The 14,044-nt window shown below is 42.3% G+C and overlaps 1 protein-coding gene across 1 annotated transcript in view; it reads left to right on the top strand.

Annotated features, from left to right (window-relative positions):
- Positions 1-1,033: 1,033 nt before the first annotated feature.
- Positions 1,034-14,044, top strand: part of LOC110506952 (diacylglycerol O-acyltransferase 1) — a 40,734-nt gene continuing 27,723 nt past the window's right edge. The window contains exons 1-4 of the mRNA XM_036937386.1: positions 1,034-1,491; positions 1,889-1,976; positions 11,650-11,690; positions 12,282-12,367. Of these exons, the coding sequence (XP_036793281.1) occupies positions 1,271-1,491; positions 1,889-1,976; positions 11,650-11,690; positions 12,282-12,367 (436 nt within the window). The 5' untranslated portion in view covers positions 1,034-1,270. The remainder of the gene's footprint in view (positions 1,492-1,888; positions 1,977-11,649; positions 11,691-12,281; positions 12,368-14,044) is intronic.

The following is a 14,044-nucleotide window of genomic DNA, read 5'->3' on the forward strand; positions in this document are numbered from 1 at the left end:
TTCCTGTTTAGTGTTTTTGGTTCACGGGTCAGGACTGTTTGTTTGTCGTGTTTGTTGTTTTGTCTAGTGTTGTATATTTCATTAAATAATATGAACCTGTTACCACGCTGCACCTTGGTCCTCCTCTCCTTCCCCAGACAACAACCGTTACAGATGGTAAATGTGATCTGCATAACATACCAATAGACATACCTTTGTATGCCTCCTTGTCTGTATACCTACAGACACAAACATGAGCAGTTCAGTCATCTGCACCATAAACAGCTAGCCGTCAACATATTCTTATAGCATACATATTCTTACCTCTGTTTTGATATCCATTGAATTGTGTCCATTTTCTGTTTTCGAAAGATTTGCACAAATATGAAAAGATAGATGGTATCATCATAAAACAATATCAATTTAGATCATACAATGAACAAACTTACCTTAAATATTTACATTTTACAGTTAAGTGTCCTTTCAAATTCAAATGTTTCAGTTGGGCAGTTAGGTTCCTGCAAGAACCCCCACCAACTAAGGAGGTTCCTCGATGAACCCCACCTCTTATGGGGTTCTTGGAAGAACCTTTTGGGGGCCATTTTCAGTGTCAAGAACCCTAAGGTTCTTCAAAGAACTTTGAGGATCTTAGAAGAATCCTTGTTGAACCCCTAATGCTTAGAGTGTAGACTATACTGACCTGTATAGGAAAAGTAAGCACATGGAAAACTGAAAAGCCTATAGCACAAGGGAAGTAAGAAAGCACCTTGATATAGGGCAGGCGCATGCAAGCAGATGAGGACATTTGGCTATATGGAAGACATTATATAGTAAAACCTACAAAAGTGTGAACGTTAACCAGGAAAGGAAACATACTAGCCTCCCCTGTGCCGAATAAAAACTCCCCAAAGCAACACAAAAAAAGTTTAACAACCCTCTCCTATTTTGGACCACCCCTCCCTCCATTAAATTGCGATCTGTTCCTAACTTAATATAGCCCTCACCTTCATTACTGGCAGCAGTCCAACCAGTGTCGTCAGACTCGCCACTCCTCCACGGTTCTGTTCCACCACGCCACATTCTTACGCATACAGTCAATACGGAACTGTTGTCTGCTGTCCACTACAACTACAGTATTCATACAGTTATTGACATATCGCGTTTTGCAATCCCAACTTCCTCTTGCTCTCTATGACAGTGTGATGTTTGGCAATAGTGGGCATGTGTTATAGCTGCCTGCAAAGTAGGCTAGACGTCAAATGAATCTAGAGCTCTGAAGATCGGCGATATCATGGAAGAAACAGGGGCCCTTATCCGCAAAAGAAGAGCCACTATATCCACTGGAAAATGTGTTCCTTTGAAACAAGTGAATGGGCGGTCAGAAGTTGATGAAAGTGTTAACGGCCGCAGTGACAGCGGCAACATTGTAACTAAGCGAAACGTGTCCGATTTGCCTTCTACCACGTCAAAAGAAAGGAAGAAACGAATAAATGTTCCTAGTGATAGACAGAGGTGAGGCGTTAACTAACAAAACCCAGACGTGTCGTTATAGTGGGGTGAATTTATGCCAGGAAAAAACAGATCACGACTATTTATTACTTCACCCACTTGTGCAATCTTCCCTTAGGAACAGTTATTTATAATGGCGTAGAATGAATAATGTAATTTTAACCATTTCGCATTGTCTATATGTCACCCATGCTGGTCCAATAGGCTATATGTCAAATTGAGGATAAAAAGGGGTACATTTAAAACGTTTTATTTTTTTACAAATCTCGAAGGGAAGTCGGTGGTGTGTTGCGGACGTCATTTGGGAAGGGTATTTCAGATCAGTTAACTATAGCTGTAGTACAGTACAGTAAATGAGTGTGCACGTATTCAAACTATCCCATGTCTCTCCATGCCTCAGTTGCCACAGGTTGCAGGAGTCCCTGTTGAGCTCTGCCAGTGGTTATAGAAACTACAGAGGAGTCCTCAACTGGTGTGTTGTCATGCTGGTAAGTTTTCTTCTGCAACGTCATACTGAGAGTCTCAGTTAATTCTCCAGTCTGCTCAACAACACTCAGGTCAGTGTAAACACCACAATCTTAGGCTACATCTTAGGCTACATCTTAATACCTAATCATTTTTTGGGGGGGGGACTATGTTGTTCCATGTAGTGAATATGTTATACAGTGCGTTTGTATGGGCTAATAGAAGTAAGGCAAAATTAAAATTATTCATCTAATAATTTTGTAAAAAAATAACATTTTTGATACTTCAAGGGGTCTTAAAATTCTAAATCAAATAGAAAAATGATCCATGGTATGACATTCTTAAAACAATTCCATATGGCTTAGTAGACCCCCGGTTTAGACAGGACTTAGACTGTTTAGTGCCAAAAATAAGGGGCTATACATATAAAAAAATATATATATATATATCGTTTACAGCACATATGTCAGAGTCAAGGCCCGCGGGCCACATCCGGCCCGCAAGAAGGTTTTTTACGGCCCCTGGGATGATCTTGATTTATTATTAGAACCGGCCCGCAGCAAGCCGGCAGCCCGCAGATCTTTTACACGCACCAATACTACATTTCCCACAATGCAAAGGTGACGCACCGAGCAGTAGGCTGCTTCATTTCAATATTTATTGGCACAGCAGTCGTCAGCATCACAGTAAAATTAACTTTCAGATACCCATCAAAAATGGCAAAACGGAAGGTGGATACTGAGAACCGGGGGTTTCAAACAAGGTGGGAGTCGGAGTATATGTTCACGAAGGTAGCTGGAAAACCTGTGTGTCTTCTGTGTGGAGAAAGTGTGGCGGTACTGAAAGAGTATAATCTGAGACGACATTATGAAACGAAACACGCGGACAAAAACAAGAATATGGACATGGAACAAAGGCTACAAAAGGCAGAGGAATTAAAACGAGGCCTCAAATCTCGACAGGCTCTGTTCAAAAAAGCCAAATCACAAGGCCAGGCTGCTGTCAAGGCCAGTTTTATTTTGGCAGAAGAGATCGCTAAATCAGCCCGGCCATTTACGGAGGGGGATTTCATCAAAAACTGCATGATTAAAGTTTGTGACGAAGTTTGCCCAGAAAAAAGGCAACTCTTTTTAAATGTGAGTCTGAGCAGAAACACCATTGCCGAGAGAGTAGACCAGTTGTCCATCAATCTAAAAGAGCAGCTTGTGAAAAAGGGAAAAGATTTTATTGCATATTCCTTGGCTGTGGATGAGAGCACCGACATTTCTGACATTGCCCAGTTGTCAATTTTCATCCGCGGAGTGGACTCCAACCTAAGCGTGACAGAGGAGTTTTTGGCTTTACGTCCTATGCATGGCACAACTACGGGGCATGATTTGTATGAAGAGGTGTCAAGATGTGTAAATGAGATGGAGCTGCCTTGGGAAAAACTCGTGGGTTTGACAACCGACGGAGCACCTGCGATGTGTGGACACAGGAGCGGACTGGTGGCGAAGATACGGGAAAAGATGCAAGAGGAAAACGCGACAGGTGAGCTGACAGCTTATCATTGTATCATACACCAGGAAGCGTTGTGCGGTAAAGCCTTGAAAATGGAGCATGTAATGAGCATCATCACGCGCACAGTTAACTTTATCAGAGCCAAAGGTTTGAATCACCGCCAGTTCAAGGCATTTCTGACGGAGTTAGAAACGGAGCATGGTGATTTGCCTTATCACACAGAGGTGCGATGGCTAAGCCAGGGAAAGGTGCTTCAAAGATGTTTCGAGCTTCGTGAGGAGATTTGTCTGTTCTTGGACAGCAAAGGGAAAGACACAACACAACTCCGAGACGAAATGTTTCTGTGTGAAATGGCTTTTCTGTGTGACATTACGAGTCATCTGAATGCAATAAACTTGCAGCTGCAGGGTCGGGATCGTGTCATCTCTGATATGTACAGTACAGTGAAGGCATTTAAAACCAAACTGACTCTGTGGGAGACGCAGATGCGGAAAGAAAATTTGAGCCACTTTCCCAGCTGCCAGACCATGAAAGAGAAGCTCTCTACCAGTGCGTTCCCGAGCACACAGTTGGCTGATAAAATAGGTATGCTTGCCGCTGACTTTCGACGCCGATTTGCTGACTTTGAAGCACAAAAAAGCAGGTTGGAACTGCTCGGTAACCCATTTGCTGTTGACGTGGAAAGCTCACCACCAAACCTCCAAATGGAGTTGATTGACCTCCAATGCAATGATGCACTGAGGGCAAAATATGCGGCAGTGGGTGCTGCGGAGTTCGCCCGTTTCCTCCCCGGCACAATGCCCCAGCTGCGCATCCAGGCTGCTCAAACGTTGTCTATGTTTGGCAGCACATACCTGTGTGAACAACTGTTTTCTTTGATGAACCTGAACAAAACATCACACAGAAGTCGACTTACTGCTGAACACCTCCACTCAATTCTGAGGATTTCTTCAGCTCAGAGCCTTACCCCGAACATTGATGAACTTGTGGAAAAGATGGGACACCACCAAGTATCACCCTCAACCTCAAACAAGTGAACATTACTGTGCAATCACATATTTAGAGTTTTTACTCAGTTCAAGTTTAAAAGTTAAAATTTAATATTTGTTTTCACTGCATGTTACTTCTCCTTAAACAAAGTGTTGTTTTTGATTAATAGATTTTTGCACTTTATTTTTTTGTATTTCAATCCAATTATATTTTAAAAATATTTCAGTTGAGTGGATGATAGAAAATTGCTATTATTGTTTTTTCTTTGAAGTAAATTTAGCCCACTTTTGCTAAAATAGAAAATATAGTCTACTGATGGTGCCTTGAATACCGGTTTCTTTCATTTAATGTTCATGTTATGGGGATATTTATATAAAGGAAATTTGTCTTTTGTGTCTGTTGAAAATTAAAGATTACTGACAGAGCCATAAGAAAATATTGCTTTATTTATCTGATCATATTGTAATATATTTGTTAGGTTTTCAGTAGGTTCAATTAGGTTCACTAGACTATATGCGTCATTTAAAATTTTTTCAATGAACATTCGAACAGTCCGGCCCTCGTCTTGTAGCTGATTTTTTTATTTGGCCCTCCGTCCATTTGACTTTGACACCCCTGGTTTACAGTATACCTCTCAGATATAGGACAGACACTTCAGAACAAACTTCCTTTAGATTCTTCGGGGGGACTATCTGTTGTTCCATGTAGTGAATCTGTTATTAAATGTGTTTGTATGGGCAAATTGAAGTATGTAACAACTTTCATTAGAAGAAGGTGAAGACCAAGGTGCAGCGTGGTACATGTTCATATTATTTATTCTGACTGAACACTGAATACAAAATAACAAAAATAATAGCCTAAACAGTTCTGACAGGGTGCAACAAACACTAAACAGAAAATAACCACCCACAACTAACAGTGGGAAAACAGGCTACCTAAGTATGGTTCTCAATCAGAGACAACGAAAGACAGATGTCCCTGATTGAGAACCACACCCGACCAAAACATAGAAATACAAAACCTAGACATACAAACATAGAATGCCCACCCACACCACACCCTGACCAAACAAAATATAGAAACAGACGAAGCAATCTACGGTCAGGGCGTGACACAGTAAGGCAAAATAACATTTTTCATCAAATATTTTTTATTCTTTTATTTTTATACCTCAATGGGTCTTAAAATTCTAAATCAAATAAAAAAATGATCCTTGGTATGACCTTCTGAAAACAATTCCATATAGCTTAGTAGAACACTACCCCCACCCCCCCATCTTAAACAGGGCTTAGACCAGGGTGTCTGAAGTGACTGTAGCCTTTAAAACATAGGGGCTCTCGAGTGGCGCAGCGGCCTAAGGCTAGAGGCGTCACTACAGACACCCTGGTTTGAATCCAGGCTGTATCACAACTGGCCGTGATTGGGAGTCCCAAAGGGCAGGCGCACAATTGGCTCCGCGTTGTCCGTGTTTGGCCGGTGTATCGCAACCGGCCGTGATTGGGAGTCCCGTAGGGTAGGCGCACCTTTGGCCCAGCGCCGTCCGGGTTTGGCCGGTGTAGGCCGTCATTGTAAATAAGAATTAGTTCTTAACTGGCTTACCTCCGACAAGAGGAGTCGATCAGAGAGCATCACTGTGCGGTGGTGGGTGTGTGCCCCCAGGTCTCACCAGAAGGCATATTCATCCCACGCTGGGCCTGAAACCACAGTGTTTAAAGACACCAGACACTTATTCAGAACACCTCAAGAGGATTATATATCTAGCCCGAGGCTACTCTGTGTTCTTGTTCTTTTATTTAAGCAAGATTACAGTGAAAGTGAGACAAAATCATAAATCATATTCTTTTGTCTTTTAATGATTTTGCTGCTAAAGGAGGTGATGTGGATTGAAGTGAGGCCAAGGTCATCCTGCTTTCATGTAATAATCTGATATTCTGTAAGATTCCTTTTGGCTTAATTTACCAGACGCAAGATAGTAGAGGTACATTGCACTTGTGCCGCGGCACTTACTGGACTAGACTATTCTGTCCAATCCTAAAGTGGGACACGTAACGCTTAGCTATATAGTTAGCTAATCACTTTGTTAATAACCTTGTGTTTTGCTAATTCAGTTTGGCTTTGAAGTCAGTGTGTGAGACGATGGGAAACAGCAGGACATTCCCATTCCTCTAGCTCTCAGTGAGTCTCAATACAACCACATAAACCATTGTTTTACTCTTTAGAGAGAGATGTTGGAGTTCAAGGATGGTTTGATGATGCTAAGGGAAACATGGTGGTACCATTCCCTTAGAAAAACACACTGACATTCAGATGTGTAACTATTGTGGGGAAATATGGTATTGAGATTCTATCTAAAGTAATCATTCTGCAACAGCTAGTTTGTTGATCTGAATTCACGTCCAATCTAGAGCAACGCCAGCTTAGTCCCCTTCATCAAAGCCGTGGAGAATAAATTCACATTTCTAAAACTGTTGATAATCCACTCTCTGAAACAAGATCATTTTGTCATTGCAGTACTTTGTTCATTCTTTGAACTTCTTCTCAAATTCCCATTTAACGTGGAGAAGTCTTTGTATTCCATAATAAGATATTCCAATCCAAAATGGAAAATGTTCAACGAGGGAGGGGGAGAATCACAAGACAGACCTAAAAATCAAGAGAGTGATTATCTTGACTTGCAAACACGTCATCTTTTAGCTGTCAAGATGAGTTACAGAAATACTACTGTATTTGGTGTTTATTAGGATCTCCATTAGCTAGAGCCAAAGCTGCAGCTACCCTTCCTGTGGTCCACATCAAACATGACATTAATAGACCATTACAGCTGAAGGACAGGACTACATCAAATGACAATACATTACATTAATAGACATTTTTATGAACATTTTTAAAAAAAATAGACAGGTACAGAACTACATACATTTTTTATTTTGTTTTAACTCTGTTTATTAAGTTTTACACACACACACACACACACACACACACACACACACAGACAAGACAACACAAAGCAATATAAATAATATACTCAACTAGAAAAAAACAAACAAATAAAACAATAGCTTTAAAGATGCCATACTTTAGACAGAACTACATACATTTGAAATAAGTATACACACTTTAATATTTGTATGCCTTAGCAATCATTGCAACATGTGCTCATAATAACGGCTGCACTGCAGTCATCCATTTTGTTACAGTTGCTTACTGTTACAACTGCAGGTCCTGATCCTAATCTCTCAGAACCAGTTGTTCTGTAAACACTAGCGAGAATCTCACAACATTAGGAACCACCCGTGTCCTTGGTTCTTCCGTTCGACGTCAGTACTGTTCATAATAATGTGATTCATAGGCAAGTGCAACGAAATCGACAATGAAAATGCAACAATTCCTCCAGCTTCAACCACAGTTTTCACCCTAGCAGCTGTGTCATTCAGCTCATAGTAACGAGCTACTGATGGAGTTTCCATCCCCACTAAGGCTTCAATTTAATCGTTCACCTCAGCAACCGAGTTGGAGTTTTCTCCAGCTGAAGTTTCAATTTAATCCTTCGTTTTAGCTACCTATGTGGACTTTTTAGATGCCCATCACTGCACAATGTGCAATAAATTTAACAACCTTCTCTGACGTCCTTCACCCTGTTTAGTGCATAGAAATTAACTAAACCACACTGCCCGTAAAGGATTTCCTGAGGTATAGTGTAAAATGTTACAGTCTACTGCCCTTAAAGGGTTTACTGAGGTATAGTGTAAAATGTTACAGTCTACTGCCCTTAAAGGGTTTACTGAGGTATAGTGTAACGTGTTACAGTCTACCGCTCATTAAGGGTTTACTGAGGTATATTGCGGGGCCTTTGGTCCCCTTGATATGGAGTTTCCTCCGGTTCACTAATGGAGTTTCCTCCAGTTCTCTTATGGAGTTTCCTCCGGTTCTCTTATGGAGTTCCCTCCGGTTCTCTTATGGAGTTTCCTCCGGTTCTCTTATGGAGTTTCCTCCGGTTCTCTTATGGAGTTTCCTCCGGTTCTCTTATGGAGTTTCCTCCGGTTCTCTTATGGAGTTTCCTCCGGTTCTCTTATGGAGTTTCCTCCGGTTCTCTAATGGAGTTTCCTCCGGTTCTCTAATGGAGTTTCCTCCGGTTATCTTATGGAGTTCCCTCCGGTTCTCTAATGGAGTTTCCTCCGGTTCTCTAATGGAGTTCCCTCCGGTTCTCTTATGGAGTTCCCTCCGGTTCTCTTATGGAGTTCCCTCCGGTTCTCTAATGGAGTTTCCTCCGGTTCTCTAATGTAGTTTCCTCCGGTTCTCTAATGGAGTTTCCTCCGGTTCTCTTATGGAGTTCCCCCCGGTTCTCTTATGGAGTTCCCTCCGGTTCTCTAATGGAGTTCCCTCCGGTTCTCTAATGGAGTTTCCTCCGGTTCTCTAATGGAGTTCCCTCCGGTTCTCTAATGGAGTTCCCTCCGGTTCTCTAATGGCGTTTCCTCCGGTTCTCTAATGGAGTTTCCTCCGGTTCTCTTATGGAGTTTTCTCCGGTTCTCTAATGGAGTTTCCTCCGGTTCTCTAATGGAGTTTCCTCCGGTTCTCTAATGGAGTTTCCTCCGGTTCTCTAATGGAGTTTCCTCCGGTTCTCTTATGGAGTTTTCTCCGGTTCTCTAATGGAGTTAGATGCATCTACAATGGAAAATAAATACTGCACCTTAGTACACATGCACTCACTCACACCTACACAGATATACATGTAAACTCATCCACACACATCACAACTGCTGCTACCAGACTCTTTGTTACATCTGCCCTTGTCTACTTCTCATCCTGTGTCTCACTAACCTGCCGCCACTCCTCCAGTGCTCTCTCCCTCTCTCTCTCTGTGTGGGTGTATCTGATTGTGGGAGTGGAGACAGGTGTGCTGCAGGCAGAGCAGATCCTCACCAGCTGCAACATGTTCCATAATCAGAACTCTACAAATACTCAGCCCTGCCACTTCCATGCTGCCAGATCGTAGCCTCTGCTCAGTCAGTCTGCATTTCAAGCCGTTTGTTCCTGCATAGATCTTGTTATCCTGTGTTGCCTGTTTTCCCCAGTCGGACGCTGCTTTTCTCTCCGCTCTCCCCGCTTTTCAATAAATACCTTGGTTACCTTATTCCTGTCTCCTCGTCTGAGTCTGCACTTGGGTTCACCTGCTCCACCCCGCGTAACACTCTCATTATGATTGCTAAATACCTCATCATTTAAACACTTTTCCCCCACACTCTCCCCCAATCCCCCCTTCCCCAAAACATGTGTAGATATTGAACTATAAATTGTGCCTTCCTGTATTATTATGCTTAACATTTTACTCTACTGAGACATTTACTTTGTTTGTATTCTTAATTGTTATTATTTCTTATTGTTGCGTTGTCAAAAAGGAACCTGCAAGTAAGCATTTCATTTGACGATATATACCATGTGTATCACGTACAATGCCTTGCGAAAGTATTCGGCCCCCTTGAACTTTGCGACCTTTTGCCACATTTCAGGCTTCAAACATAAAGATATAAAACTGTATTTTTTTGTGAAGAATCAACAACAAGTGGGACACAATCATGAAGTGGAACGACATTTATTGGATATTTCAAACTTTTTTAACAAATCAAAAACTGAAAAATTGAGCGTGCAAAATGATTCAGCCCCTTTACTTTCAGTGCAGCAAACTCTCTCCAGAAGTTCAGTGAGGATCTCTGAATGATCCAGTGTTGACTTAAATGACTAATGATGATAAATACAATCCACCTGTGTGTAATCAAGTCTCCGTATAAATGCACCTGCACTGTGATAGTCTCAGAGGTCCGTTAAAAGCGCAGAGAGCATCATGAAGAACAAGGAACACACCAGGCAGGTCTGAGATACTGTTGTGAAGAAGTTTAAAGCCGGATTTGGATACAAAAAGATTTCCCAAGCTTTAAACATCCCAAGGAGCACTGTGCAAGCGATAATATTGAAATGGAAGGAGTATCAGACCACTGCAAATCTACCAAGACCTGGCCGTCCCTCTAAACTTTCAGCTCATACAAGGAAAAGACTGATCAGAGATGCAGCCAAGAGGCCCATGATCACTCTGGATGAACTGTAGAGATCTACAGCTGAGGTGGTAGACTCTGTCCATAGGACAACAATCAGTCGTATATTGCACAAATCTGGCCTTTATGGAAGAGTGGCAAGAAAGCCATTTCTTAAAGATATCCATAAAAAGTGTTGTTTAAAGTTTGCCACAAGCCACCTGGGAGACACACCAAACATGTGGAAGAAGGTGCTCTGGTCAGATGAAACCAAAATTGAACTTTTTGGCAACAATGCAAAACGTTATGTTTGGCGTAAAAGCAACACAGCTGAACACACCATCCCCACTGTCAAACATGGTGGTGGCAGCATCATGGTTTGGGCCTGCTTTTCTTCAGCAGGGACAGGGAAGATGGTTAAAATTGATGGGAAGATGGATGGAGCCAAATACAGGACCATTCTGGAAGAAAACCTGATGGAGTCTGCAAAAGACCTGAGACTGGGACGGAGATTTGTCTTCAACAAGACAATGATCCAAAACATAAAGCAAAATCTACAATGGAATGGTTCAATAATAAACATATCCAGGTGTTAGAATGGCCAAGTCAAAGTCCAGACCTGAATCCAATCGAGAATGTGTGGAAAGAACTGAAAACTGCTGTTCACAAATGCTCTCCATCCAACCTCACTGAGCTCGAGCTGTTTTGCAAGGAGGAATGGGAAAAAATGTCAGTCTCTCGATGTGCAAAACTGATAGAGACATACCCCAAGCGACTTACAGCTGTATTCGCAGCAAAAGGTGGCGCTACAAAGTATTAACTTAAGGGGGCTGAATAATTTTGCACGCCCAATTTTTCAGTTTTTGATTTGTTAAAAAAGTTTGAAATATCCAATAAATGTCGATCCACTTCATGATTGTGTCCCACTTGTTGTTGATTCTTCACAAAAAAATACAGTTTTATATCTTTATGTTTGAAGCCTGAAATGTGGCAAAAGGTCGCAAAGTTCAAGGGGGCCGAATACTTTCGCAAGGCACTGTATATACGACTAATAAAAGTTGAAACTACAGTGGAGAAGAGACACTGTAATTTAATCATATGATGAATGTATGCTTCTGCCAAGTGAAACAAACTGTATTTGCAAGGATGCAATGAATTTACAAGCCCTCTTTTGTTGTAGGTCTTAAGCAATGCCCGTCTGTTCTTGGAAAACCTTTTGAAGTAAGTACAGAATGTTATGAGGAGCTTGCCATAAGAGAAGAGGGGGGAAAGGAGAGTGTAGTCTTATGGCTGTCATTTGACTGTTCGAAGTAAAGGCCCCGTTTTCAGAGAATGGAATATAGGGCCCCTTCACTGCTAAGACCATGTGCTGTCCTGTACGCTACTGCAAGCGCAATGCCTCCTGACTGTCCACAGATGCCCAGCACAATAACAGCCTATAGGGAGCTGCCAGGGATTGCTTACTAAAGGCATACTGTGGTCAAGACGTGCAAGGAGGGTACATTGTCATGTATTACTGTAAAGTAAGATAGGAGGTTCTGTGCCTGATTCACTCAAACATGCTGCATCACTTACACTCGCAGCATTCTGATAACTGAAAGGCTGAAATATTTCAAGTTCAGTTTTAATGTCACATGCACAAGTACAGTGCAATGTCTTTCTTGGAAGCTCTAATCCCAGCAATGCAATAATAAATAACAATGTAATACTAAATATAACAAGGTAGAACAAAAACACAGGAGATATCAAATCAGACTGTGGTTTGATTCAGCTGAGCTGTGAGTGTCTAACCACAGTGTTGTGTTTTTCTAGGTATGGAATTCTAGTGGACCCAATACAAGTGGTTTCTCTATTCATAAAGGACCCCTACAACATGCCTGCAGCGTGCCTTGTTATCGGTATGAGGACTTTACTCTGCTCTAGCATGTCATTTAGGGCCCTTCTGGATATTACCCCTCACTCCCCGTACGCACTAGATCACTCTCCCAACACACTATCACTATCATTCCCCAGACCCTACACACTTGATCACTCCCCCTTACACACCTTACACACTATCACTCCCCCTACACACAAGTCATTACAGGCTGTCCTGTTGCAGCCTTCTCCTGAGGACCATCCCCCTGGCCAATGTTATGGGCCTACAGTACTGAGAGAAGGACTATGGGACAAGGGACTCCCTATACAGTACTGAGAAAAGGACTATGGGACAAGGGACTCCCTATACAGTACTGAGAGAAGGACTATGGGACAAATCAAATCAAATCAAATTGTATTTGTCACATACACATGGTTAGCAGATGTTAATGCGAGTGTAGCGAAATGCTTGTGCTTCTAGTTCCGACAATGCAGTAATAACAAGTAATCTAACTAACAATTCCAAAACTACTGTCTTGTACACAGTGTAAGGGGATAAAGAATATGTACATAAGGATATATGAATGAGTGATGGTACAGCATAGGCAAGATACAGTAGATGGTATCGAGTACAGTATGTACAAATGAGATGAGTATGTAAACAAAGTGGCATAGTTTAAAGTGGCTAGTGATACATGTATTACATAAGGATACAGTCGATGATATAGAGTACAGTATATACGTATGCATATGAGATGAATAATGTAGGGTAAGTAACATTATATAAGGTAGCATTGTTTAAAGTGGCTAGTGATATATTTACATAATTTCCCATCAATTCCCATTATTAAAGTGGCTGGAGTTGAGTCAGTGTCAGTGTGTTGGCAGCAGCCACTCAATGTTAGTGGTGGCTGTTTAACAGTCTGATGGCCTTGAGATAGAAACTGTTTTTCAGTCTCTCGGTCCCAGCTTTGATGCACCTGTACTGACCTCGCCTTCTGGATGATAGCGGGGTGAACAGGCAGTGGCTCGGGTGGTTGATGTCCTTGATGATCTTTATGGCCTTCCTGTGACATCGGGTGGTGTAGGTGTCCTGGAGGGCAGGTAGTTTGCCCCCGGTGATGCGTTGTGCAGACCTCACTACCCTCTGGAGAGCCTTAGGGTTGAGGGCGGTGCAGTTGCCATACCAGGCGGTGATACAGCCCGCCAGGATGCTCTCGATTGTGCATCTGTAGAAGTTTGTGAGTGCTTTTGGTGACAAGCCGAATTTCTTCAGCCTCCTGAGGTTGAAGAGGCGCTGCTGCGCCTTCTTCACGATGCTGTCTGTGTGAGTGGACCAATTCAGTTTGTCTGTGATGTGTATGCCGAGGAACTAACACTTGCTACCCTCTCCACTACTGTTCCATCGATGTGGATAGGGGGGGACTCCCTATACAGTACAGTACAGAGAGAAGGACTATGGGACAAGATACTCCCTGTACTGTACAGTACAGAGAGAAGGACTATGGGACAAGATACTCCCTGTACTGTACTGTACAGAGAGAAGGAATATGGGACAAGATACTCCCTGTACTGTACAGTACAGAGAGAAGGACTATGGGACAAGATACTCCCTATACTGTACAGTACAGAGAGAAGGACTATGGGACAAGATACTCCCTATACAGTACAGTACAGAGAGAAGGACTATGGGACAAGATACTCCCTGTACTGTACTG

The sequence above is a fragment of the Oncorhynchus mykiss genome, chromosome 2 (genome assembly GCF_013265735.2).
Source record: "Oncorhynchus mykiss isolate Arlee chromosome 2, USDA_OmykA_1.1, whole genome shotgun sequence".
NCBI classification, from domain to species: Eukaryota; Metazoa; Chordata; class Actinopteri; order Salmoniformes; family Salmonidae; genus Oncorhynchus; species Oncorhynchus mykiss.